Source organism: Monodon monoceros, unplaced genomic scaffold (genome assembly GCF_005190385.1).
Source record: "Monodon monoceros isolate NGI ecotype Baffin Bay Population unplaced genomic scaffold, NGI_Narwhal_1 Super_Scaffold_8, whole genome shotgun sequence".
NCBI lineage: Eukaryota > Metazoa > Chordata > Mammalia > Artiodactyla > Monodontidae > Monodon > Monodon monoceros.
The window spans coordinates 28,122,621-28,150,387 of record NW_021703785.1 but is presented as its reverse complement, the minus strand read 5'-3'; the positions used below and the strand labels follow the sequence as shown (position 1 = coordinate 28,150,387).

General features: G+C 38.3%; 2 protein-coding genes across 10 annotated transcripts in view; both read left to right on the top strand.

Annotated features, from left to right (window-relative positions):
• Positions 1-14,883: 14,883 nt before the first annotated feature.
• On the top strand, positions 14,884-17,036 carry LOC114888050 (SCAN domain-containing protein 3-like). The gene is made up of 2 exons (XM_029209947.1): positions 14,884-15,041; positions 16,533-17,036. Exons 1-2 carry the CDS (start codon positions 15,030-15,032, stop codon positions 17,034-17,036), a joined length of 516 nt encoding a protein of 171 aa, XP_029065780.1. The 5' UTR covers positions 14,884-15,029.
• A 165-nt stretch (positions 17,037-17,201) lies between these two features.
• The window catches only part of SCEL (sciellin), a 254,474-nt gene continuing 243,908 nt past the window's right edge, over positions 17,202-27,767 (top strand). For all 9 annotated transcript variants that reach the window (XM_029210129.1, XM_029210127.1, XM_029210126.1 and 6 more), the window contains exon 1: positions 17,202-18,043. The gene's annotated coding sequence lies outside the window, so the exon portion shown is untranslated. The remainder of the gene's footprint in view (positions 18,044-27,767) is intronic.

Sequence of the window (27,767 nt, the reverse complement as noted above, 5' to 3'; positions counted from 1 at the left end):
GTTCTTTATTTATATTTTGAGAAGGGAATGTGATTATCATGCACCCCTCTCTTCTCATGATCAGTATATAGTCATTAATTATCAAACATTTTGTGGCATTTTTAAGTAGGGAACCTTGCTTGACAAGACTGCCCTAAGGGCTCCAAGAGAGGAAAGAATATCTACATTCTGTTTGAATTGGTTATATATTTTTGGCCATAGTGATAATCCAGAATGAAACTGTGGGTCACACATTACTAAGATATGCAAGAACATTTCAAATGAAAGTAATCAAATAGTATGTTCATCGAACAGTAACTATAACTCAGTTTCAGGAAAAGTCACTGTCAATATCATTAAAAATGGTGCATGGAGCTATATAAATGCACTGACGAACTTTTTTTCAGGTGGTTTAAGCTCAGACTAACAAAAAATATCAAAGTTTTCATAGGTGATCATTTTATCTCAGTGAAATATCTTCTCTTTCAAGAAAGAGGAAAAGACCATCGCCAACTAATAAAGACTTTGGGTTAAGTACAGCTTCAGCGAGTTTTTCAAGAGAGAAAAATATTTTGACCACTTCATTTGATAAATCTAAAACAAATGAAAAAATCAGCGTTATTCACATCACTTGGTTTGTTGTACTACTGTCACTTACCTTACCAAGGAGAAAATAAATTGCTCTCTTTCCACAAGTAATAAAAATGCTGCAATTGTATACCATAATTGCATAATATGAGTCTGGGTATAGCTTAGCAAGCTTTTGTTTAATTTGTGAGTGTATAGAAATCACCGTTTCAGTGGATTTATTTTGTGTCCATTTCATAACCACCATTTCAGTGGGTATATTTTTAATGATTAATTGTCATCTGGGGATAGCAATTTAAAAACTGTAGAAGACATTTAGTATCTCATGTACACAATTTAAATTCTCAAGATAGAGCCTGTTGCTTAGCTTATTTTGTTGGTCTATATTTATTGCTGGACAATCTGTTCCTTTGGGGAGATATCTACCTGAAGCTGGGGTGATGCGCTGGTATGGTAAGTTTCATAAGGTAGAGGGTGTGGATAGGGTAATTTCATTTAGAATGACCTAGGCAGATAGGCAGCATAAAGTAATTTTACCAAGGAAAGATTAGGCACCAGAAAATTATAAATGGTTTGAAAAATATGTATTTTTCTTTTTGTGTTTCTCTATTTTCTAATTTTTCTTTAATGATTATGTATGATTTGGGAAATAAGGAAATAATATCACTACAATGTGATTTTTACTTTTTCCTCTGTAGTTTTATAGTTTTGGTCTAATTCCATTTAGCAGAGAAATTTCAAATTCTAGCAATATGATGTTGCTTTAGAAAAGATAAAATATACTGGCAAAAAAAAAAAAGAAAAGAAAGAAAGAGAGAGAGAGGAAGAGAAAGAGAGAGAAAATTTTAAATGTATTTGTTTTTTAACCAATCAGAGCCGGTACCAAGTACCATTTTGAGTTGTTTAGGTTTATAACAAGGCATATGCTGGGGCTGTTAGGGCTGGAGAGGTACAGAGATGTATACTGTAAGACAAAGCCTCTGACTTCAAGTTCAGTTCTGTAAATCTTTATTGAGCATTTTAATGTAGAATAGGGATCCACAGGTGATAAGATACAATCACTGCCTTCTCAAAGAGCTAGCAATCCAGTTAATTATAGGAACAGGAAAATAAAATTAATAATGCAGGGAAATATATATGAAGGTTCCAGTGAATGACCTGAGAGTTCAGAGTGGGAAAGCAATTCAATGTGGGATAAATGAAAAAGACCTCATGAGAGGTGTGGGATTTGAATTGGTCTTATTGGATGAAGAAAGCTTGGGTAAATGGGGGTATGATAGAGGGCTTTGTTTGATTGGGGGAATCGCTGCAAAAGGTGTATAGGTAGGAAAGCACAAGGCATGTTCGGGAGCCATGAATAAATTTGTTTATGGGCTCATGGTGGAGAGTGGTGGCAGATAAGATTGGTTAAGTACGGATAAGATTTCACTGAAAGCTTTTCTAATATGCTTTCATAAAATGCTTTGGATGTACTTTTTTTTTTTTTTTTTTTTTAAGCTTCAAGTTCATTTACTATTTAGACTACTTTGGGGCTGACTAGCTAGCCAGTGTCTGATAAGGAGAATAATGTGTTGTCCTGCATCTGCTTCTCAGCCATGTCTTGCCTATGAACCCAAAGCCTTAGAATTCTCTGTAATGAATGAGAGCCCAAAGACCGTCTTAATTTAACTATGACTTTATTATGTTGTCCTGGCCTTCTGACGTGGAATCGTTATTGGGAGTTTCACTGTAAGCTAATAAATGAGCTTACAGAAAGTTAATTTCCTAGAATAGGCCCCAAGGGAAGTGTTATACTGACATCCATTTCATACACTTGTTTATAAAGTTGATGCACATTGTATTATGGTAGTAATTAAAAAACATAAAACCAGTTTTACAGGTATTTTTAAACATTTTCCTATTTCCACCTTTTCTCCTTGTTAATCCTCATCAACTTCTACCATTTTCAAAAGATGATTGTGGTGTTTGACAATAATTATTCAAAATAAATATTTTAAAAGCAGCATAACTGTGTTTGAACTTGTTCACACAACACTAAATTATCCTGAGGAGATGGTCCCTGGGTATGAGTGGGGTAGTGGAGAGAGAACACAGTCCATTAATGAAGCTAATGCTTTGGTCCGTTTCTGCCTATCCCAGTCCCATTCAGCTACGGATATAGAGGACCTTCCCTACGCCAGGCTCCTCTCCTGCCCAGATTTTGAACTCATCCTGTCCAAGGCAACAATATATCACTGGAATCATACATACCTGATGATGGGATCTGGAGTGAATATAAATTGAGTAGCATAGTCCTGTGAACCACCCCCTCAGCCTCTGTCCTCCTCTCCCTCCACTGTGTTCAACACAGTCTTAAGAAAAACTTCTTACCATGACTTCCTTTTCTGTACTCCAGTATCACCTTCGGGATGGCTGTTACGCTTCTAACTTCAGCCTCTTGTCTCTGACCCTATATTCTTCCTAAGCCTTGTCAACCCCTTTCCTGGGAATTCTTGCTAGAACCCTGAGAAGGGCATAAGACTGGGTCAGAACCACAAAGCTGATATGGCTGTGGCTCTAAGGAGGGCCACCTGAGTATCCATATCAGATTAATTGACCTGGAGTTTGTTACCTTTCTTTGAGGTGTTTGAAATGTTACTTCCTTCTTAATTCTAAGGGGTGTATAAGGAAATATACATAAGAACACATCTAGTGTAGTAACCGTTTATTAAATTCTTAATGTGTAGACAAACAGGCAAGTATATGTTTAAGGACTTAGATGTGCATTTCCTTCTTTTGGTTTGTAACACAAGAGCTGTTATTAATCTGAAAGCATCTGAGACCTAACTAATTCACCATTTATATCTGCAAACTGTATGTCTTTCTTTATAGTGGCTTTTAAATATCTGATAACTATATCTTTAAACCTTAGAGTGACTATTATATTTTCAAATGAGTACTAACTTTTTATATAAATCAGATTGGACCAGGTGCCCACCTAGATCATACTATTCTAGAGAATATTTGATGCTTCATGTAGTTCACCCACTAAGTCTACTGAACACCTACTATGTGCAAGTCAATATGCTATAAGGGATATAAAAATAAGTAAAGCATAGTCCTGGCCCTAGTGTGGAAGGATTAAGACAATGGCACATAGACATGGGCACAGAACAGGGTAGCCAATACAGCCTGTAAAGGACAAGAAAGCAGTTTTAATAATAATGACATGATCTTAGTTTTTTATCCTTGGCTAAGATAAAGAATAATTATATATTCAAGATGCAAATTATTCCTGGCTTAATTATCTCTATCAATTTGAAGGAACAGACACTCAGGTGTGCAGACAGATGCCATACTCCGTTGGGAGCACTTAACCTATGTCTTTTTATTGGGGCAGAGGTAGGGAGGATTCACTGATTTAAAATGATGTTACATTCTTTAAGAACAAGGTAGCAGAAGACCTTTTCTTAAACTGTATTTCACTATGCATGACCTTTGCCTGAACGTTCTTCGTAGCTACAAAGACAGCCTAGCTGATGGCAAAATACACATTTTCATGTCAACCTAATTTAGGGAACATTTCATCACTTAGCTTCACAGTGTGAAGAACATTAATAATTCAGTGGTTTGTGTACATTTCCATTCATTCTCCTTGAGAAGATGTTTACACTGCAAAACAATGGTGCAGGGATGGCGGAGTTGGGAAGACCTGCCTCTTGGGTTGGAGACATGCTCTTGTGGTGTCTTTTTGCCACCCTGTCCCCATGCTTCCCCACAACCCCCAGCTCTTTTAGAATATCTGTGGCTTCAGCAACAGTGAACATTCAGTGGAGCTGAAGAAGTGGTAGGGTTTATTAGTACCTTATGCCTTTAGCAACCCCTCATTGATACCCTTCATGCCATGTCTGTCTAGGTTGTTAAATAATTTTTTTAAAGTTTCTTTTCTATACTTTTCTATACTAAATTGTTTATCCTGGGTCAAAACAAAGATTTTTTTAAAATGTAGACTTTTAAGGGAAGATTCCGGAGACTTGGTCCCTTGGGAATTACCCCTCAGTGAAAAAATTCTATTTCTTTTGGACTAGAGACCTGGCAATGGCAAAATGGACTGCCACTGTGAACCATTTATTCTGTCTCACTGGACAGAATAAATGGTTTCCTAATTGAAGCTATGTCATGACATGAACTGTAAAATGTGGTAGCAATAATTTACTCTCAGCTTAAAGAAAATTGTCTGCTCTTTTTTAAAGATTTTTTTCCCCAACTAGACTGTGAGATAATGTTTAAAAAAGGAATACTCTTTGCAGTACTATTTACACATTAATTTAAGCTACATATTTTGCAATATTTTAAAAGAACTAATTAAAAAGCATTGTGTGTGTGCTTTTGAATAGCATCATTTTTATAAGTACATCAGAGTTTCTTAAGCATAATTTCATTTATTGTGAATTGTAAGTTCATTTCTTATATCCTATAGCCCATAGACATTATATTAAAACGTGTATATATGTAACAACTACACACACACACACACACACACACACACACACACACTTTGTTTATATTAACCACGAAAACATATGGAAAGTTAGTATAATAATAATTGTGGGATTTCAGAAATAATGGGCAAAATAATTATTCCAAATGATGTTAAGATATTTGGTAATCTAGTTAGATACCACACCTTTCACAAAAATACATTCCAAATAATTAAAGGTATAGACACTAAAAAATACCTCAAACTAGAAGAATGCTAGAAGAAAAGGAATGAAATATAGGTTTATAATTGTGGGATGAGGAAGGGCTATCTCAGCATGTTGTAAACCTAGAAACCGTAAAGAAAATCAACATAATAAAAAATTTATTTGAAAAGATAAAAGTAAATGTAAAAGATAAGTGAGAGGTTGGGAGAAAAATATATGCAATGTATGTAAAGATAAAAGATTAATATCCAGATTGTCTTCTAACATTCTACTAATAAATATTAAAAAGACAATCAGCCAAATAGAAAATTGACAAAGAACTCAGAGTTCCTTTAATGAAAGAAGGGGTAGAAATGTCCAAAAACTTATGAAAAAATGACCCATTTCAATAATTATTAAATAAATGAAAATTAAACAATAACAAGATATCTTATTCACCCACTTGATTGGCAACATTTCAACAGATTGATAACATGTGCCTTTAGTGAGGAAAAATGGACACTCATAATTGTATTGATGGGAGTGAATATAGGTATAGCTTTTTTTTAAAAAACATCTTTATTGGAGTATAATTGCTTTACAATGGTGTGTTAGTTTCTGCTTTATAACAAAGTAAATCACTTATACATATACATATGTCCCCATATCTCTTCCCTCTTGCATCTCCCTCCCTCCCACCCTCCCTATCCCACCCCTCTAGGCGGTCACAAAGCACCAAGCTGATCTCCTTGTGCTATGCAGCTGCTTCCCACTAGCTATCTGTTTTACATTTGGTAGTGTATGTATGTCCATGCCATTCACTCACTTTGTCCCAGCTTACCCTTCCCCCTCCCCATATCCTCAAGTCCATTCTCTACTAGGTCTGCATCTTTATTCCTGTTTTGCCCCTAGTTTCTTCATGACCATTTTGTTTTTTTAGATTCCATATGTATGTGGTAGCATATGGTATTTGTTTTTCTCTTTCTGACTTACTTCACTCTGAATGACAGTCTCTACGTCCATCCACCTCACTACAAATAACTCAGTTTCGTTCCTTTTAATGGCTGAGTAATATTCCATTGTATATATGTACCACATCTTCTTTATCCATTCATCTGTTGATGGACTCTTAGGTGGCTTCCATGTACTGGCTATTATAAATGGAGCTGCAATGGACATTTTGGTACATGACTCTTTTTGAATTATGGTTTTCTAAGGGTATATGCCCAGTAGTGGAATTGCTACGTCATATGGTAGTTTTATTTTAAGTTTTTTAAGGAATCTCCATACTGTTCTCCATAGTGGCTGTATCAATTTACATTCCCAGCAACAGTGCAAGAGGGTTCCCTTTTCTCCACACTCTCTCAGGATTAATTGTTTCTAGATTTTTTGATGATGGCCATTGTGACTGGTGTGAGATGATACCTCATTGTAGTTTTGATTTGCATTTCTCTAATGATTAATGATGTTGAGAAATCTTTCATGTGTTTGTTGGCAAACTGTATATCTTCTTCGGAGAAATGTCTATTTAGGTCTTCTGCCCATTTTTGGACTGGGTTGTTTTTTTGATACTGAGCTGTATGAGCTGCTTGTGAATTTTGGAGATTAATCCTTTGTCAGTTGCTTCATTTGCAAATATTTTCTCCCATTCTGAGGGTTGTCTTTTGGTCTTGTTTATGGTTTCCTTTGCTGTGAAAAAGCTTTGAAGTTTCATTAGGTCACATTTGCTTATTTTTGTTTTTATGTCCATTACTCTAGGAGGTGGGTCAACAAGGATCTTGATGTGATTTATGGCATAGAGTATTCTGCCTATGTTTTCCTCTAAGAGGTTGATGGTGTCTGGGCTTACATTTAGGTCTTTAATCCATTTTGAGTTTATTTTTGTGTATGGTGTTAGGGAGAGTTCTAATTTCATTCTTTTACATGTAGCTGTCCAGTTTTCCCAGCACCACTTATTGAAGAGGCTGTCTTTTCTCCACTGTATATTCTTTCCTCCTTTATCAAAGATAAGGTGGCCATATGTGCGTGGGTTTATCTCTGGGCTTTCTATCCTGTTCCATTGATCTATATTTCTGTTTTTGTGCCAGTACCATACTGTCCACATTACTGTAGCTTTGCAGTATAGTCTGAAGTCAGAGACCTGATTAGTCCAGCTCCATTTTTCTTTCTCAAGATTGCTTAGGCTATTCGAGGTGTTTTGAGTTTCCATACAAATTGTGAAATTTTTTGTTCTAGTTCTGTGAAAAATGCCAGTGGTAGTTTGATAGGGATTGCATTGAATCGGTACATTGCTTTGGGTAATAGAGTCATTTTCACAATGTTGATTCTTCCAATCCAAGAACATGGTATATCTCTCCATCTATTTATATCATCTTTGATTTCTTTCATCAGTGTCTCATAATTTTCTGCATACATCATTGTCTCCTTAGGTAGGTTATTCCTAGGTACTTTATTCCTTTTGTTGCAATGGTAAATGGGAGTGTTTTCTTAATTTCACTTTCAGATTTTTCATCATTAGTGTATAGGAATGCAAGAGATTTGTGTGCATTAATTTTGTATCCTGCTACTTTACCAAATTCATTGATTAGCTCTAGTAGTTTTCTGGTAGTATCTTTAGGATTCTCTACTTATAGTACCATGTCATCTGCAACAGTGACAGCTTTACTTCTTCTTTTCCAATTTGTATTCCTTTTATTTCTTTTTCTTCTCTGATTGCTATGGCTAAAACTTCCAAAACTATGTTGAATAATAGTGGTTAGAGTGGGCAACCTTGTCTTGTTCCTGATCTTAGTGGAAATGGTTTCAGTTTTTCACCATTGAGGATGATGTTGGCTGTGGGTGTGTCATATATGGCCTTTATTATGTTGAGGAGAGTTCCCTGTATGCCTACTTTCTGCAGGGTTTTTATCATAAATGGGTGTTGAATTTTGTCGAAAGCTTTCTCTGCATCTATTCAAATGATCATCTGGTTTTTCTCCTTCAATTTGTTAATATGGTATATCACATTGATTGATTTGCGTATATTAAAGAATCCTTGCATTCCTGGGATAAACCCTGCTTGATCATAGTGTATGATCCTTTTAATGTACTGTTGGATTCTGTTTGCTAGTACTTTGTTGAGGATTTTTGCATCTATGTTCATCAGTGATATTGGCCTGTAGTTTTCTTTCTTTGTGACTTCTTTGTCTGGTTTTGGTATCAGGGTGATGGTGGCCTCATAGAATGAGTTTGGAAGTGTTCCTCCCTCTGCTATATTTTGGAAGAGTTTGAGAAGGATAGGTGTTAGCTCTTCTCTAAATGTTTGATAGAATTCGCCTGTGAAGCCATCGGTCCTGGGCTTTTTTTTTTGGAAGATTTTTAATCACAGTTTCAATTTCAGTGCTTGTGTTTGGTCTGTTCATATTTTCTATTTCTTCCTGGTTCAGTCTTGGAAGTTTGTGCGTTTCAAAGAATTTGTCCATTTATTCCAGGTTTTCCATTTTATGGGCATACAGTTGTTGTAGTAATCTCTCATGACCCTTTGTATTTCTGCAGTGTCAGTTACTTCTCCTTTTTCATTTCTAATTCTATTGATTTGAGTCTTCTCCCTTTTTTTCTTGATAAGTCTGGATAATGGTCTATCAATTTTGTTTATCTTCTCAAATAACAAGCTTTTAGTTTTATTGATCTTTGCTCTCGTTTCTGTCATTTCTTTTTCATTTATTTCTGACCTGATCTTTATGATTTATTTTCTTCTGCTAACTTTGGGGTATTTTTGTTCTTCTTTCTCTAATTGCTTTAGGTGTAAGGTTAGGTTGTTTATTTGAGATGTTTCTTGTTTCTCAAGGTAGGATTGTATTGCTGTAAACTTCCCTCTTAGAACTGCTTTTGCTGCATCCCATAGGTTTTGGGTCATTGTGTTTTCATTGTCATTTGTTTCTAGGTATTTTTTGATTTCCTCTTTGATTTCTTCAGCGATCTCTTGGTTATTAAGTAGTGTGTTGTTTAGCCTCCATGTGTTTGTATTTCTTACACATTTTTTCCTGTAATTGATATCTAGGCTCATAGTGTTGTGGTCACAAAAGACACTTGATATGTTTTCAATTTTCTTAAATTTACCACGGCTTGATTTATGACCCAAGATATGATCTATCCTGGATAATGTTCCATGAGCACTTCAGAAGAATGTGTATTCTGTTGTTTTTGGATGGAATGTCCTATAAATATCAGTTAAGTCTATCTTGTTTAATATATCATTTAAAGCTTGTGTTTCCTTATTTATTTTCATTTTGGATGATCTGTCCATTGGTGAAAGGGGTGTGTTAAAGTCCCCTACCATGATTGTGTTACTGTTGATTTCCCCTTTTATGGCTTTTAGTATTTACCTTATGTATTCAGGTGCTCATATGTTGGGTGCATAAATATTTACAATTGTTATATCTTCTTGGACTGATCCCTTGATCATTATGTAGTGACCTTCTTTGTCTCTTGTAATAGTCTTTGTTTTAAAGTCTATTTTGTCTGATATGAGAATTGCTACTCCAACTTTCTTTTGATTTCCATTTGCATGGAATATCTTTTTCCATTCCCTCAGTTTCAGTCTGTATGTGTCCCTAGGTCTGAAGTGGGTCTCTTGTAGACAGCATATATACGGGTGTTTTTTTTGTATCCATTCAGCCAATCTATGTCTTTTGGTTGGAGCATTTAATCCATTTACATTTAAGATAATTATCAATATGTATGTTCCTATTACCATTTTCTTAATTGTTTTGGGTTTATTATTGTAGGTCTTTTCCTTCTCTTGTGTTTCTTGCCTAGAAAAGTTCCTTTAGCATTTGTTGTAAAGCTGGTTTGGTGGTGCTGAACTCTCTTAGCTTTTGCTTGTCTGTAAATGTTTTAATTTCTCCATCGAATCTCAATGAGATCCTTGCTGGGTAGAGTAATCTTGGTTGTAGATTTTTCTCCTTTATCACTTTAAATAGGTCCTGCCACTCCCTTCTGGCTTGCAGAGTTTCTGCTGAAAGATCAGCTGTTAACCTTATGGGGATTCCCTTATGTGTTATTTGTTGTTTTTCCCTTGCTGCTTTTATTTGTTCTTTGTATTTAATTTTTGATAGTTTAATTAATATGTGTCTTGGCGTGTTTCTCCTTGGATTTATCCTGTATGGCCTCCCTGTGCTTCCTGGACTTGATTAACTATTTCCTTTCCCATATTAGGGAAGTTTTCAACTATAACCCCTTCAAATATTTTCTCAGTCCCTTTCTTTTTCTCTTTTTCTTCTGGGACCTCTATAATTCGAATGTTGGTGGGTTTAATGTTGTCCCAGAGGTCTCTGAGACTGTCCTCAATTCTTTTCATTCTTTTCTCTTTATTCTGCTCTGCAGTAGATATGTCCACTATTTTATATTCCAGGTCACTTATCTGTTCTTCTGCCTCAGTTATTCTGCTATTGATTCCTTCTAGAGAATTTTAAATTTCATTTATTGTGTTGTTCATCAGTGTTCATTTGCTCTTTAGTTCTTGTAGGTCCTTGTTACATGTTCCTTGTATTTTCTCCATTCTATTTCCAAGATTTTGGATCATCTTTACTATGATTTTTCTGAATTCTTTTTCAGGTAGACTGCCTATTTCCTCTTCATTTGTTAGGTCTGGTGGGTTTTTACCTTGCTCTTTCATCTGCTGTGTGTTTCTCTGTCTTCTCATTTTGCTTACCTTACTGTGTTTGGGGTCTCCTTTTCCCAGGCTGCAGGTTTATAGTTCCCTTTGTTTTTGGTGTCTGTCCCCAGTGGCTAAGGTTGGTTCAGTGGGTTGTGTAGGCTTCCTGGTGGAGGGGACTAGTGCCTGTGTTCTGGTGGATGAGGCTGGATCTTGTCTTTCTGGTAGGCAGTTCCACGTCTGGTGGTGTGTTTTGGGGTGTCTGTGGCCTTATTATTATTTTAGGCAGCCTCTGTGCTACTGGGTGGAGTTGTGTTCCTGTCTTGCTAGTTGTTTGGCATAGGGTGTCCTGCACTGTAGCTTGCTGGTCATTGAATGGAGGTGGGTCGTGGCGTTGAGAGGGAGGTCTCTGGGAGATTTTTGCCATTTGATAATACGTGGATAATGGAGGTCTCTTGTGGACCAGTGTCCTGAACTTGGCTGTCCCACCTCAGTGGCACAGCCCTGACACCTGGCTGGAGCATCAAGAGACTGTCCTCCACACGGCTCATAATAAAAGGGAGAAAAAAGAAAGAAAGAAAGAAAGAAGATAAAATAAAATAAAGTAAAATAAAATAAATTTATTTTAAAAAATTATTAAGAAAAAAAACTTTAAGTAATAAAAAAAGAAACAATGGACAGACAGAACCCTAGGACAAATAGTAAAAGCAAAGCTATACAGACAAAATCACACACAGAAGCATACACATGCACACTCACAAAAAGACAAAAAGGTTAAATAAATATATATATATATCATTGTTCCCAAAGTCCACCTTTTCAGTTTTGGGATGATTCGTTGTCTATTCAGGTATTCCACAGATGCAGGTACATCAAGGTGATTGTGGAGATTTAATCCACTGCTCCTGAGGCTGCTGGGAGAAATTTCCCTTTCTCTTCGCTGTTCACTCAGCTCCCGGGGTTCAGCTTTGGATTTGGACTCGTCTCTGCGTGTAGGTCGCCTGAGGGCCTCTGTTCTTCGCTCAGACAGGACGAGGTTAGAGGAGCCGCTGATTCGGGGGCTCTGGCTCACTCAGGCCGGGGAGCGGGAGGGGTAAGGATGCAGGGCGAGCCTGCGGCAGCAGAGGCTGGCCTGACGTTGCACCAGCCTGAGGCGCGCCGTGCGTTTTCCCTGGGAAGTTGTCCCTGGATCCCGGGACTCTGGCAGTGGTGGGCTGCACAGGCTCCCGGGAGGGCAGGTGTGGATAGTGACCTGTGCTAGCACACAGGCTTCTTGGTGGTGGCAACAGCAGCCTTAGCGTCTCATGCCCGTCTCCGGGGTCCGCGCTTTTAGCCACGGCTCGCGCCCGTCTCTGGATCTCCTTTAAGCAGTGGTCTTAATCCCCTCTCCTCGCGCACCAGGAAACAAACAGGCAAGAAAAAATCTCTTGTCTCTTCGGCAGCTCCAGACTTTTCCCCAGACTCCCTCCCAGCTAGCTGTGGCACACAAGCCCCCTTCAGGCTGTGTTCACGCTGCCAACCCCAGTCCTCTCCCTGGGATCCGACCTCCGAAGCCCGAGCCTCAGCTCCTAGCCCCGTCCGCCCCTGCGGGTGAGCAGACAAGCCTCTCGGGCTGGTGAGTGCCGGTCGGCACCGATCCTCTGTGTGGGAATCTCTCCGCTTTGCCCTCCACACCCCTGTTGCTGTGCTCTCCTCCGTGGCTCCGAAGCTCCCCCGCTCCGGCACCCGCAGTCTCCGCCCACAAAGGGGCTTCCTAGTGTGTGGAAACCTTTCCTCCTTCACAGCTCCCTCCCAGATGTGTAGGTCCCCTCCCTATTCTTTTGTCTCTGTTTTTTCTTTTTTCTTTTGCCCTACCCAGGTACGTGAGGGAGTTTCTTGCCTTTTGGGAGGTCTGAGGTCTTCTGCCAGCATTCAGTAGGTGTTCTGTAGGAGTTGTTCCACATGTAGATGTATTTCTGATGTATTTGCGGGGAGGAAGGTGATCTCCACGTGTTACTCTTCTGCCATCTTGAAGCTCCTCCATCAGATGTAGCTTTTTGTAAGCCAAATTAACATTAGCTATCAAAAGTAAAATATGCATGACATTTGACCTAAACATTTCACTAGAAGTTCTACTTCTAGGGGTCTATCCTACAGAAGTACTAGCTTAATTATACACAAAATAAATGTCCATGGATGCTCATTCATTGCAGTGTTGTTTATTAGCCAAAAACAAGCAGAATTCTCAATTAATAGGAAAATGTTTAAATCAATATAGAATATTCATTAAAGGAAATTCATATAGCAATTAAAAAGAAAGTTGTAGATTCATATGTATGGACTTGCAAAAATTTTCACTATAAGTAAAACAAAAAGCACATTGCAAAACCATATTCATAACCTGATTCTATTTTCATTTGGGGAAAAAAATCAACAAAAATATATATTCATATAAGCATAGAATAAAATCTGGAAGAATATAAAATGATCTCTTGATGGTGACTACAGAGCTGCATGCTAAAGAGAAAGGAGAGAAGGAAGGAGTTTCACTTATTTCACATACATTAAAAGATAACAGTGGGATTATGAGTGATTTTCTTTTTTTATATTTAACATCTCTTCTGTTACAGACATGTATTACATGTCTTACTTTTGTATTCAAAAAGCAAATGTAACCCTGAAAAGATAATTCTTGAAGGATGGAATGAAAAGATGAGAGACCAGAGACAGGAAGATAATTTAGGAGACCTTAAATGACCTTGGGAAGGACATGAGCAACTGGCCCAGTGCCGAGACAAAGGGGTTGAGAATGAAGGGCTGAGGTGAGACTCTGGGAGATGGAACTTGAATGGAGAGGTGGGGTCTGGCTCACAGGTGAGTTATTATATATCTCGAACTCCCAGTCCGGAGCTCTTTCCTGGAGCCATGAAAGGTCCCATTAACCACCACACTGGTGCCACACTGAGACCTTCAAGGATCAGAACATGGGCATGGGCACACCCAGAGCACACTTACAGCAGATAAAACACCCAGGTTGTCTTGTTCCTAAGTAGCCAACCATTTCAGTTCTGATTTCCCACTTACATGTTTCCACGTGAGACCAGATGAAAGCAGCACCATCTTTGCCAAGGGCCCCTTGGGCTGTTCTCTGCAGCTCAGTGACCTGAAGGTTATACATCATTACATCAGCCTCCCCTTCAGGGACTGGCAAGCAGCTCTCAGGCTGTCTCCAGGGAAGCCAGCTTTCCTTCCTTCACTCTGCTTGATCCTGATGTTCGTTGTGTGTAGTCTGCTCAGCCTGTAGTAAAATCTTCTGGTTCCTTTTTACTAAGTCATGCTCATAAACATGAGACTTAACCCACCTGCAGTCTGCTCTGACCCCAGCATTGTCAGTTGCCCTACATAGTCATCGTGAACATTGTCTGTGGCCAAAGCATGTCTCACCTTTGAGTTATTTCAGGCCTCTGGCCATACCTTCCAATATGCATAAGTGACTGCTCAGCACAGAGTAAGCAATGTCACATGATGGAACCTAATTTCATGTGGGGAATCTCTCTGAAAGGCCTGCTTACTTGTTGTTTGTTTACTCAGAAGCAGATGTTTAAACATCTGCTTAAATATTGTGAAATCTTTTCACCGATTGAACCTTTGGTTCTTGCAGCATAACGGGGAAAGCTCATGTTACAAGAGTAGAGGCAAATTGTATGTTGAAAAGGGGAATTTGGTAGAAAAGCTTTTCTAGCACTTCTATGAAAACAAGTACAATGTTAACAAAAGCTTTCATGTATTTGAATAGAAAATACCTTTGGTTTCTTTAAAGCTCATTAGTACACTATTACCTTGAATCTTTATTTATTTTATGGATATATTATATGGAGTGCTACATATAAAAATTTTACAGAAAATTTTGAATAAAATTTAAAATATATCTAAGAACTGAACCGGTATTGTAGAGAAAAAGCATTGTCCTTTTTTCTTCTCCAGTAAAAGGTTGGATAATCTTTCTGATTTTAAATTATTATATTTCCAGATCAACATCTCCAAGGAGCTGCATACTGACCTACGAACATGCAACAGCAGTCCTGCTGCTTTGCTTCTCTAATGCAATAGACAAACATCTAATCTGGTTACTTCACAGAGCTAATGTCTTATTTTGAATTTGAGTGATTTCTGTCTGATGTCACATGGAAGAAAATGTAATTTTTGCCCGTCTTTTAGCAGCAGATAATTTGTTGATTTTGTTGCTCAATGGCTTATCTTTAGAAGGAATTTTGAAATTGCACCTTGAGACGTACCATTTTGCATATGAGACAGTTGAGACTATTTACTGGTAGCTTTTTTAGGCAGAAGCATATAACTAGATGAAAATTTAATCAGTTGTTTGTCCTCCCTGCTCTCAATCACTGGTTTTAACGGAAGTATCTAGTTGCTTAGGCATCTTGGAGAGCAGTTTGGGAATGAAGAAATTATTTCTAATTCAATCTCTCTGTTACCTTTCTGGACTCAGTTTTTCCGGTACACACACATGCATACACACACACGCAAAATGAAATAACAGGGAGATTTCAATCCATTTTAAAGAAAAATAAAAAGCAAGGATGAAATATTATTAAAACTCTCTCTTTTCCTGTTTGAATAATATGCTACATCAAGGGTGAAGCTTAACTGGTAGCTTGAAGGTGGGTGACCTCCAATATGACAGTGCTTTATTGCAGGGGTCCCCAGCCCCCGGGCCATAGACCGGTACCTGTCTTTGGCCTGTTAGGAACTGGGACACACAGCAAGAGGTGAGTAGTGGGTGAGTGAGTGAAGCTTCATCTGAATTTACAGCCGCTCCCCATCGCTCGCAGTACCGCCTGAGCTCTGCCTCTTGTCAGATCAGTGGTGGCATTAGATTCTCATAAGAGCTCAAACTGTACTGTGAACTGGCGTGCGAGGGATCTAGGCTGTGCGCTTCTTATGAGAATCTAATGCCTGATGATCTGAGGTGGAGCTGAGGCGGTGATGCTCACGCTGGGGAGTGGCTGCAAATACAGATTATCATTAGCAGAGAGGTTTGACTGCACAGAGACCATAATAAATCAATTGCTTGCAGATTCACATCAAAACCCTATCAGTGAGTGGCAAGTGACAATTAAGCTGCGTCTGGTGGCAGGCTTTATAGTGGCAAGTAAGTTGATGTATTTCAATTGTACAGCTGCATCTGGTGGCAGGTTTTAAGTCAGAATCCCACACTTATTTTAGTCCACATGTGACCCGCGCATTATTTTATTTACCACTCCCGTCCACACCTCTTTCCCACACTGCGCACTTGTCTCAGTCACAGTTTTGGTAATCCCACAAGCTAGCCCTAGCGAAGATGAGTGTCTGCACTGAGAGCATCATTCTTAGTGGCTAACCACATTGCTAAAGCTAAGAAGCACTTTACTGTTGGTGAAGAGTTGATCCTGCCTGCTGCTAAGGACATTTGTTGTGAACTTTCAGGAGAGGCTGCAGTTCAAAAGGTGGCACATGTTCCTCTTTCACATAGCACCATAACTAGACAAGTTGATGAAATAGCAGAGGATATTGAGGCACAATTATTAGAGAGGATTAATGTGTCACTGTGGTATGCAATCCAGGTTGACGAGTCTACCGATGTTAACAACAAGGCAACAATGCTTGTTTTTGTGTGATATATTTTTCAGGAGGATGTGCATGAGGATATGTTACGTGCACTTTTGTTGCCAACCAACACCACAGCTACAGAACTATTCAAGTCTTTGAATGATTCCATATCAGGAAAACTGAACTGGTCATTTTGTGTCGGTATATGCACAGACGGAGCGGCTACCATGACTGGACAGCTTTCTGATTTCACTGCTCGGGTCAAAGGGGTCGCTTCTGAGTGTGAGTCTACGCACTGTGTCATCCATAGAGAAATGCTGGCTAGCCGAAAAATGACACCTGAACTTAACAGTGTTTTGCAGGATGTGATTAAAATTACCAACCACATTAAAGTACATGCCCTTAACTCACATCTGTTTGTGCAGCTCTGTGAGGAGATGGACACAGATCACACATGTCTTCTCTTATACACAGAAGTGAGATGGCTTTCTAAAGGCAGATCACTGGCCAGAGTTTTTGAGTTACGAGAGCTGCTCCAAAGATTTATTTTAGAAAAAGTCACCACCGGCAGCACATTTCAGTGACACAGAATGGGTTGCAAAACTTGCTTACTTGGACTTCCCTGGTGGTGCGGTGGTTAAGAATCTGCCTGCCAATCCAGGCGACACAGGTTTGATCCTTGGTCCAGGAAGATCCCACCTATCACAGAGCAACTAAGCCCGTATGCCACAACTACTGAGCTTGCACTCTAGAGCCCTCAAACCACAACTACTGAGCCCACAAGCCACAACTACTAAAGCCCTCATGCCTAGAGCCTGTGCTCTGCAACAAGAGAAGCCATAGCAATGAGAAGCCCGCAGACCACAATGAAGGGTAGCCCCCGCTTGCCGCAACTAGAGAAAGCCTGCGTGCAGCAACCAAGACCTAATGCAGCCAAAAAAATTAAAATTAAAAAAAATAAAATAAAAAGCATGTTTACTTGTGTGACCTATTCAACCGGCTCAATGAACTAGCTGCATTCAAAGCCACACTGGAATTATGGGGGCGACGAGTGAACACTGGGATATTTGACATTTCAAACATTTGCAGAGATTTTGAAAGGGACTGAGCCAGGGCCTTCTTTCTCCTAGCTGGTGCATGATCACCTGTCTCAGCTTTCAAAGGAGTTTGAGTACTACTTCCCAACCACAAAAGACCCCGGAACTGGGAAGGAATGGATCCGCAACCCATTTCTGAATAAGCCAGGTGAAGCAACTTTGTCCATGCTAGAAGAGGATCAACTGCTTGAGATCACAAATGACGGTGGCCTTAAAATATGTGTGAGACAACTTTAAATCTCCATGTGTTCTGGATTAAAGTCAAGGTGGACTATCCTGAGATTGCCACAAAAGCACTGAAAAGCCTGCCTCCATTTCCAACATCCTGTCTTTGTGAAGCAGGGTTTTCTGCAGTGACAGCAACCAGAACAAGATTACGGAGTAGACTGGACCTAAGCAACACACTTCGGGTGTCACTGTCTCCCATCACCCCCAGATGGGACCATCTAGTTGCAGGAAAACAAGCTCAGGGCTCCCACTGATTCTGCTTTATGGTGAGTTGTATAATTATTTCATTATATATTATAATATATTATATAATGTATATTACAATGTATTATTATATATTATGATGTATTATTATTATAGCAGAAATAAAGTGCACAATAAATGTAATGCTCTTGAATCATCCCAATGGAAATGGGATGGACATTGGACAATGGAAAGACAATGGAAAAATTGTCTTCCACGAAACCAGTTCCTGGTGCCCAAAAGTTCGGGGACCTAGGCTTTATTGTTCCTTCATGCAGATATCTGGTGGCCTTGAGTCCTAGGTCAGCTCTTCAGCACTCATAGACGATCATCACTAGTTTCAGTTGATTTGAAAGCCTATTGATCTGCCCTTAGTTAGAAACATAACCTAGCCATACTCAGGTTTCTACTATAAAATGTTTAGCCTTGAAGACCCTGCTTCTCAATCATTTTCAAAAACTGCATTCGGAAGAATAAAATTAATAATGTGAATATCTAATATTTAAAACTGTCTAAAGAATGATATCTACAGATATATGAATATCTAATATTCATAGTTATGCAACTGCCTGCAGGATATGCCATTTATCTCTCTTCATGGACACTGTAAGCCTCACCACTGGGGCAAGCCAGGCCATGAGAGAGTTGGATCTTGCCCCTCGTGAGTGCCTCACACTTGGGTGTTGGGATATCAGCCTACCTTTTGAGACCTAAAGTTCTATGATACTGAAAAGCTGCAAAAGTGTTTGGGCAACTTGGACTTCTGCCCGTATCTCTCAGCTTGCCTTAAGCAGATTCTGAGCAACTATGTTCAGGACTGATTGCCTATGTTCTTTTGGTTTTATGTTCTCTAGCTTCCCTTGTAATTGGCATACCAGGTCTCAGGAAGAATACCTATCCATTAGTAAATGTGCCACACTTGTCCCTGAAGTCAGTGATGAGGTGATGAGTAACAAGTCAGAAAAATGAATGAATGACATTTTCTTATTTGGAGCTCACTAGAGAATGTGGTTTTTCCTGAAAAACTGTAGACTTCCTACCATGTGATAATGGAAATTACCTAGATTTTCCACATTATATACCTGATTTAGAGAGGAAAAAAGCAAATATTTGTGGTCTAAGCAGCTCAGATGATGCCTTTGGTAAAAATAATTAGGTAATAGCTTAAATTTTGCATTTGTTTTGTCTATAAAACCATGGTCTTCATCATGGGTCAAACTTTGGTTAGTGGTCAGGGGATATGTTGTTTTTAATAGGCTTTTAGTAGCATCCGTGGCCAAATTTGTTTTATTTTAGACATTCTTGAGTGAAATAAAGATGCCTTCCCCCACCCTAATTCCCAGACACCCAGTTCATTAACTATGAAATCTAATGAAAGTCATTCTCAGTTGGTTATAGAAAACGGTAGATATGCTGTAGATATGTTTACTGGCTTTTTGTAATTAAGAGGACTAAAGGATATAGCTTCCAGTTATGCATGTGAAAGGGGAAATTGGTGATGTTTTTGCTTTGTCTGAATAGAGTGATTCCTTCAGCTCATTTTCTAAACCCTTCTGCGAGAACAAGCTGGTTCTTCTGGGAAGACAGAACTGCCTACGGGCATATGCACCCATCTGTTCTTCTCTGCAAACATGCTTTGGTCTTTTCAACACACAGCCAGTGGGTGCTAGGGGTACCCAGTGCAGGTGGCCAAGCCAGGCATGTCTCAGCCAGGTAAGGGAGCATTTATAGTTAAATATGTAATTATAAGAAAACAATTACAAAAAAGAGTTTGCCATAACAAAATTTCTCTGCCTCTGCTAATGGCTCACAGTCTTCTGTGGGCTCTATACTCTCAATGCTTCTTCTTATTTTTTTTTAAGTTTTTTTTTTTTAAGTTTTAAATTTTTGGCTGCATCGGGTCTTCGTTGCTGCACACAGGCTTTCTCTAGTTGCGGCGAGCGGGGGCTACTCTTCATTGTGGTGCACGGGCTTCTCATTGTGGTGGCTTCTTTTGTTGCAGAACACGGGCTCTAGGCGCACGGGCTTCAGTAGTTGCGGCACTTGGGCTCAGTAGCTGTGGCACATGGGCCTAGTTGCTCCACAGCACGTGGGATCCTCCTGGACCAGGGATCGAACCCGCGTCCCCTGCACTAGCAGGCAGGTGCCCAACCACTGTACTACCAGGGAAGTCCCTGAATGCTTCTTTATAAATGCTTTTCTTGGTCTTTGTCACACATGGTCAAAATAGCTTGTTTGTGTGCTGTTTGCATTGTAAAACTAATATCATGCTCATATGTAGTTCTCGAATTCTTTTGTCAAAAATGTCAACTAACAACCATTCTTCCATTTTTGCTTTCTTGCCTCACTTATATTTCAACTCTTACTGGGAAAATATGCTTGAATTCCCAGAGTACCCACTACACAGGCAGCATCCAGGAGCTTGTAAGAAGACAGACTGGGACAGAAGGAAACTGATGTTCCTTCCTTTTTAATAAAGGGCTCCAAGACTTCCTTTTCCCTTAATAATTTCTCTCTTTTGGCTGTTTAGTCTCTAGGTTCTATAGGAACAATATGTGAATTCTAGTTTTGAATTCTCATCTAACATTTTATTTTGACTAAAAATTGTAAAGCTTATATGAAATTCACCACAGTGGGATTTTACTATGTGGGTAATGAGGACACACAGACTTAAAATCATAGAACTCAAGAGTCAGAGTGATTGAAGCAATCCCCTAATTCAATCCCTTCATTTTTCAGAGGAGGAAACTAAGGCTTAGAGCAGTTATATGAGCTGTTTATGGTTATTCATCTATTAAAGAGTTAAAACTGGGAAAAAAGGAACTTCCCTGACGGTCCAGTAGTTAAGACTTCACCTTCCAATGCAGGGGGTGCAGGTTTGATCCCTGGTCGGGGAGCTAAGATCCCACATGCCTCACGGCCAAAAAACCAAAACATAAAATAAAACAGAAGCGATATTATAACAAATTTAATAAAGACTTTTAAAAAAACTGGGAAAAGAACTCCTATTTGCTACTCTACCCAGTGATATAGAATATTGAATTTTGTCTATTTATTCATATATATGTGTGTATATATATATATATATAATAGAGACTGTTTTAAAAAGTTCTGGTGACGTTTGGTATACATGTTATACTTTAAGGGTTTCAAAGTTATTCAGATGCCCACTTTTTAGTAGGTTTAACATTCTCTAGGTCATAAGTATATGATTTAATTTTATATTTAATAAGAAACTTAAAACTCTATGGTTGGTAAATAAATACTGGTAAAAAGATCAAAGAGATTCATAAAGTATGTTCACTTCCTATGGCTATAAGGTGGGACTTAATGAGGAAGAGAATGGATCGGGGAAATTGTAACAAAACAAAACAAAGCAACAACAAAAAAACCAAATTCACCATTTTTTTCCAAAACCAATATTGCTTTGGTTTTTACTTATTTGTATTTGTTTTGTATATGCATAACATCCCACCTAGAATACCTAATTGATCATGGTCTCTGAATTAATTATTAAACTTTATGCTTCCTACAAAGATACAATTATTATATAAAGATCTCTGAAATTTAATGGTGTCATTTCTCAGCAGCTCTATTAAAAGTGATAAAGCTACATCAAATAGTGTTTTAAAAATGATATCTCTGTACAGTTAAATGCTTTTTAGGACATTGACCTGGAATGATTGCCAGAATTCATGGTCCGAATGGAATTAATTTTCAAATTTAGCAGACACATACTTTCCACGTCTCCATCCCACTAAATAAATTAAAAGTTAATTTACTGTGATAGAGAGCCTGATGGAAACTGAGAGTAATCTTTACTTCCATATGGTTAGATCACACCTGAGCTTGACATGTCTTTTTACACACTGGCCTTCAGCCTGCCCAGCTGTCTTTCCTGGTACTCACTTCATAGTAAGTTCCCTTCTCCCTTTCCTTTTCTGTGCAGTCCCTGAGGCTGTCTTGACCTCTTCACTTACCTCTATTACAGCATTACTAGCCCCAGAGCCTGCCCAAGTTTGTGGCAGGCTGACTATTTGTCCTCCAAAGATGTACACGCATAATTCCTAGGACCTATGAATATGTTACCTTACATGGTAAAAGAAACATAGCAGATACGATTAAATTAAAGATTTTGAGCTGGAGAGATTATAATGGCTTATCTGGGTGGGCCCAATGTAATCACAAGAATTTTTATAAGAGGGAGGTAGGAGGACCAAAATCAGAAAAAGGAGATGTGATGGCAGAACCAGAGGTCAGAGAGATGCCCTTTGCACATGGAGGAAGGAGCCAGAAGCCTAAGAATGCAGACGGCAAAGGGAAGAAAACAGACCCTCTCCTAAAGCCTCCATAAAGAACTGGTCATGCCAACACCTTGATTTTAGACTTCTGCTTCTTGAACTGTAAGAGAATAAATTCATGTTGTTTTAAGCCACTATTTTGTTACAGCAATTAGGAAACTAATATAATAATCACATATATTAAATCCCTCTGAAGATCATAGCATGATAATAGGTATTATTCATTGCAAAAGATAATAATACCATTAAATCCTTTTCCTTAGTACTGTATTTAAATAAATGTCTTTTTAAACGTGTATTTCTAAGCTTGTTTCAAAATATTTTTTTAGATAAATCTCATACCATTTCCATATTTTATAATTAATAAATGTATTCACTGAGTTTATATTTATTAAATATGTACTGTCTGCAAAGGAGTGCATTGTAGAGGACATGAATATTTATGACATGGACTTTGATTCCAAAGAATTCGTAAGGTTAATATCTAGGAGCTAGTATATATGCATAAATAACTGTTGCCCAAGGTGGCATACGATATTTGTTTTCCAGGGCTGCCATAACAAAGTACCATAGACTGGGCAGCTTAAGCAAAGAAATTATTGTTTTACAGTTCTGAAAGCTAGAAGTCTGAGCTCAAGGTGTTGACAGAGTTTGTTTCTTCTGAGGCCTCTTTCCTTGGCTTACAGATGGCAGCCTTCTACCTGTGTCTTCACATGGCCTTCCTTCTCTGCATGCCTGCATCCTAATCTGTTCTAATAGGGATTCCAGTCATATTGAATTAAGGCCCACCCTAATGACTGCATTTTACCTTAATTAGCTCTTTAAAGACCCTGTCTCCAAATACAGCCATAAGTTGAGGTGCTAGAGATTTGGACTTCAACATATGAATTTTTTTTACTGACGTATAATTTACAATGTTGTATTAGTTTTCAAGTGTACAGCAAAGTGATTCTGCTTTATATATATATATATATATATATATATATTATTTTCCAGATTCTTTTCCATTGTAGGTTATTGCAAGATATTGAGTATAGTTCCCTGTTCTATACAGTAAGTCCTTGTTGATTATCTATTTTATATATAGTAGTGTGCATTTGTTAATCCCAAACTCCTAACTTACCCCCACATACACACTGTTATTCCCTTTGGTAACCATAAGTTTGTTTTCTATATCCGTGAGTCTATTTTTGTTTTGTAAATAAGTTCATTTGTATCATTTTCTTAGATTTCACATATAGGTGATATCATATGATATTTGTCTTTCTGTGTCTGACTTACTTGACAATATGATAATCTCTAGGTTCATCCATGTTGCTGCAAATGGCATTATTTCATTCGTTTTTAATGGTTGAGTAATATTCCATTATATACATACATACATATATATATACACACATACATACACCATATCTTCTTTATCCATTAATCTGTTGATGGATATTTAGGTTGTTTCCATGTCTTGGCTATTGTAAATAATGCTGCTGTGAACATTGGGGTGCAAGTATCTTTTCAAATTAGAGTTTTTTCCAAATATATGCCCAGGAGTGGAATTGCTGGATCAAATGGTAACTCTATTTTTAGTTTTTTAAGGAACCTCCATACTGTTCTCAGTAGTGGCTGCACCAATTTACATTCCCACCAATAGTGTAGGAGTGTTCCCTTTTCTCCACACCCTCTCCAGAATTTATTGTTTGTAGACTTTTTGATGATGGCTATTCTGAGCAGTGTGAGGTGATACCTCATTGTAGTTTTGATTTGCATTTCTCTAATTATTAGGGATATTGAGCATCTTTTCATGTGCCTATTGGCCATCTGCATCAACATGAATTTTGAGGGAACATAATTCAGCCCACAACACATACTAAAGGTCATAAAAGAGATGCAAATAAATTGCTCTGGGAAAATTCAGAGCAGAGTGAGATAGTCCAGATACTGCAAATGAAATTCACTTAAAAATCAAATGATTAGCAAAGATCTCCTTGCCATGTATGATTACTTTTAAGACTGAGCCATCCCTCCCAGAGCACACAGAGGCAAATGGAGCAATCCTGATGAAGTAATATGGAAATGGTAAATAAAATTATAGAACATGTATGTGTCCTTTCATGAAAACACTCATAATTGTGCAGTTCCTGAATTCGATTCCCAGGCAACAAACAAAGCCAGCAGCTAGCAATGATGAATCAGCCCTTTAGAAGTAAACAAATTCCGTTGTGCTCTTAGGAACTATCGTGCCTAGGCTTACACATATGAATGCATCTTCGCTGAGGTGAAAACAAGCCAACAAACAAACAAAAACAAAAATCCACAACAAAACATTTTGAAAAGCTTATTGTTCTCATAAGAGAACATGTTCCAGCAAAAAGAGGATGACATATTAACATGTTAGGTGAGTGAAGCACGCTATGTTCCTTGGAGTCCTAACTGATATGTTCCAAAGAAAAGGCCCACCCCAAAGTTAAGGTATAGTCAGCTGCAGCCAAGATGTAATCCTGTTATGAAAGCAGACAATGTTCATAGCAATATTTTCATTGCCTTATCAGCAGAGCAAAAATGCTCAGGAACTCTCTGGAGCTGGTGATTTAATCAACCTAATTTGACCCATCATTATTCTAGTGCTGCATATGGAAAAATGTGGACACGGGACAGGGAAGGTCCCTGGTAAGGGAGATAAGATGCGCACACAAGATAACTCACTCATTAGATGGTCATAATACATGATAAAACACTATGTAGAGAGTCTGAAGGAAAAATAGATATGAGCACCTTTGAATTTCTGGGCATAGAAAAAAAAATGAAGAAATTCCACTTTTAGGTTATTCATTTGCATAAATATTTGCTAATTTTGTACCTTAAACTTTTCTGTACCTTATACATCACTGTACTCTATTATTTCAGACAAATTGTGTACTAGAAATTTTGAAAACAATTTAGTTCTCAAATCTCAAATAATAGTAAGAGTGGGGCAAAATGAATGCAAAGAAATAAAGTGGGAGAATGGGAGGATGCTTAGTAATGACAGTTAAAATGCTGTTTTTTCTAATATAGTTCTGTTTCCGTTGTAAAGTACCTAAATTCAGTTGTCTAAAGAGTGTTTGCTAGCAGCACATTGATTTAATGATTTTTAGTACAATTTTTAGTAGGAGTTACTGGAAGTTTTCTAAGGATGTTGTTTCATCTCAAATCACATTGTTTTCCATATGGAGTCTGTTGGGTTTTAACAAAAACCCCATGGCTAATTGCAGGTAGGAAATAGCTATATGCGATAACTATTTCATTGATGGTGTTGGGTATTTTTTGTGTTTTTTTTTTTTTTTTTGGTACGCGGACCTCTCACTGTTGTGGCCTCTCCCATTGCGGAGCACAGGCTCCGGACGCGCAGGCTCAGCGGCCATGGCTCACGGGCCCAGCCGCTCCGTGGCATGTGGGGTCTTCCCGGACCGGGTCACGAACCCGTGTCCCCTGCATCGGCAGGCGGATTCTCAACCACTGCGCCACCAGGGAAGCCCTGTAGTGTTGGTTTTTGTCTTAGATCCGGTACAGCAATGTGCTTCTTAGCAACACACTTCCTGTAGTCAAGGAGACGTTGTCACACGCTTAGAGGAAGAGATGGAAATGGATATCTAGGGCTATCCTGCAGGTAATGAGAGGATACTTGCCTAGAAGTAACTGTTCTCTATTTTAATTAAATTCAAAGCAATTTAAATCACAACTTAAATGATTGAGATTGGAAAACAAAATTTTTTTACAGTAAAGATACCTAAACTTGGTTAGAGATATTATAGTTGGAGAATGATTCACCTGAGTCTTAAGGCCCAAATTATTGTTTTTAAGGGGTTAGAGTCAATTCTAAGACTCTATGCCAGAGAGGTGGGGAAGCTTTCTGAAGGAGGTCTTAAGGAAAGTCGAAAAATGTGAAAAAAAGTAAAGAAAAGCCTGAAGGGCAAATTTTCTTGTTGCCTTACCCGTATATCTCAGTAATCACATAAAAGTACCCAGCCAATGTTTGTGGATTTGCCCTGCTCTGCCCCAAGCCAACAGAAGAGCATGTAAAACAGCAACAAAATGACCTTGTGCTTTCACCTAATTGCAGAGAAGCTTCAAGGAAGGTACTCAGCTTTTTCATACTGCAGTGCAGGGGTTGGCAAAATACAGCCTGTGAGCCAAGTCTGGCCTGCTGCCTATTTTTGTATGGCCTGTGAGATAAGAACGTTTTCTATAGACAAACATTTGCGATTTATTTGATGACAGGCACACTAATTTTGACCCCCAGCTCAGCAGTCATTACCAAAATAATTCCATTCATCTCATTAGAAGACCTGTATTACAAAAAATTATACTCTATTATGATTATTATATTTTATATAGATATAGATATAGATTTTTTTTTTTTTGGTCACTCCACACGGCTCACAGCACCTTAGATCCCTCGACCAGGGACCGAACCTTGGGCCCTCGGCAGTGGAAGCACAGTCCTAACCGCTGGACTGCCAGGGAATTCCCATACTTTGAATTCTGAATAAAAATTTTTATAAGTTTGTTTTCTTACTTATGTAATTTATATATAATATCCTTTGTGGCCTCTTGACTCACAAAGTCTAAACTATTTACTGTCTGAGACTTTGCACAAAATGTTTGCCAACTCCTGTTCTAGTGAAGGAAATAGATGAATTGTGTAATTGTAGCAGTTTCTGACATCTCAGATCTTCCATAGCTACTCAGAAAATAATTGGTAACATTTGTCACCCCATCCTATTTAAATACAAGATGTACTTGACTTTTCATCAGTTGCTATATTTTTAGTGAACATAGCCCTGTGAAATTCTTTTTTTTCATATGATATTGAAGGAGGTAACTTGGAGGTATTCAGCTGGTGGATGGCTTCTCTCACATGTATCTTCTTGGTGGGGATGGCTGGAAGGCTGGGCTCATTTGGGAGAATTCACCACAGCATGCACCTGTGTCCTCTACAGCATGGTAGTCTCAGGATAGTTGACTTTAGATAGATGGCAAGGTTCAGAAAAGCTTGGGTGGAAGTTTCAAGTCTTCTTATGATCAATCCTAGAAGTCCCAGAATGTCACTTCTATCATCTTCTATTGGTCAAGAAAGTCACAAGGACAAGCCCAGATTCAAGACAAAGAGATGTCTTCTATTTTTGGCTTGTTAAATTTTTTTAAATTACTGTTTATTTAAATCACCAATGGGTACTGAAAATTATCAACTTTTTTTCTGAATCTACTGTAACATTCTTTTTCTTCTTTGGTCTGTAATACAGTAAATTACATTTATTGGTTTTCAAATGTGAAACCACCTTTGAATTCCTAGGGAAAAAACCCATCTTGGTCATGATGTATAATACTTTTTATATATTGGTTACTATTTTATAATACCTTATTTAAACTTTTACATATGTGTTTCTGAGAGAGATTCACCTGTAATTTT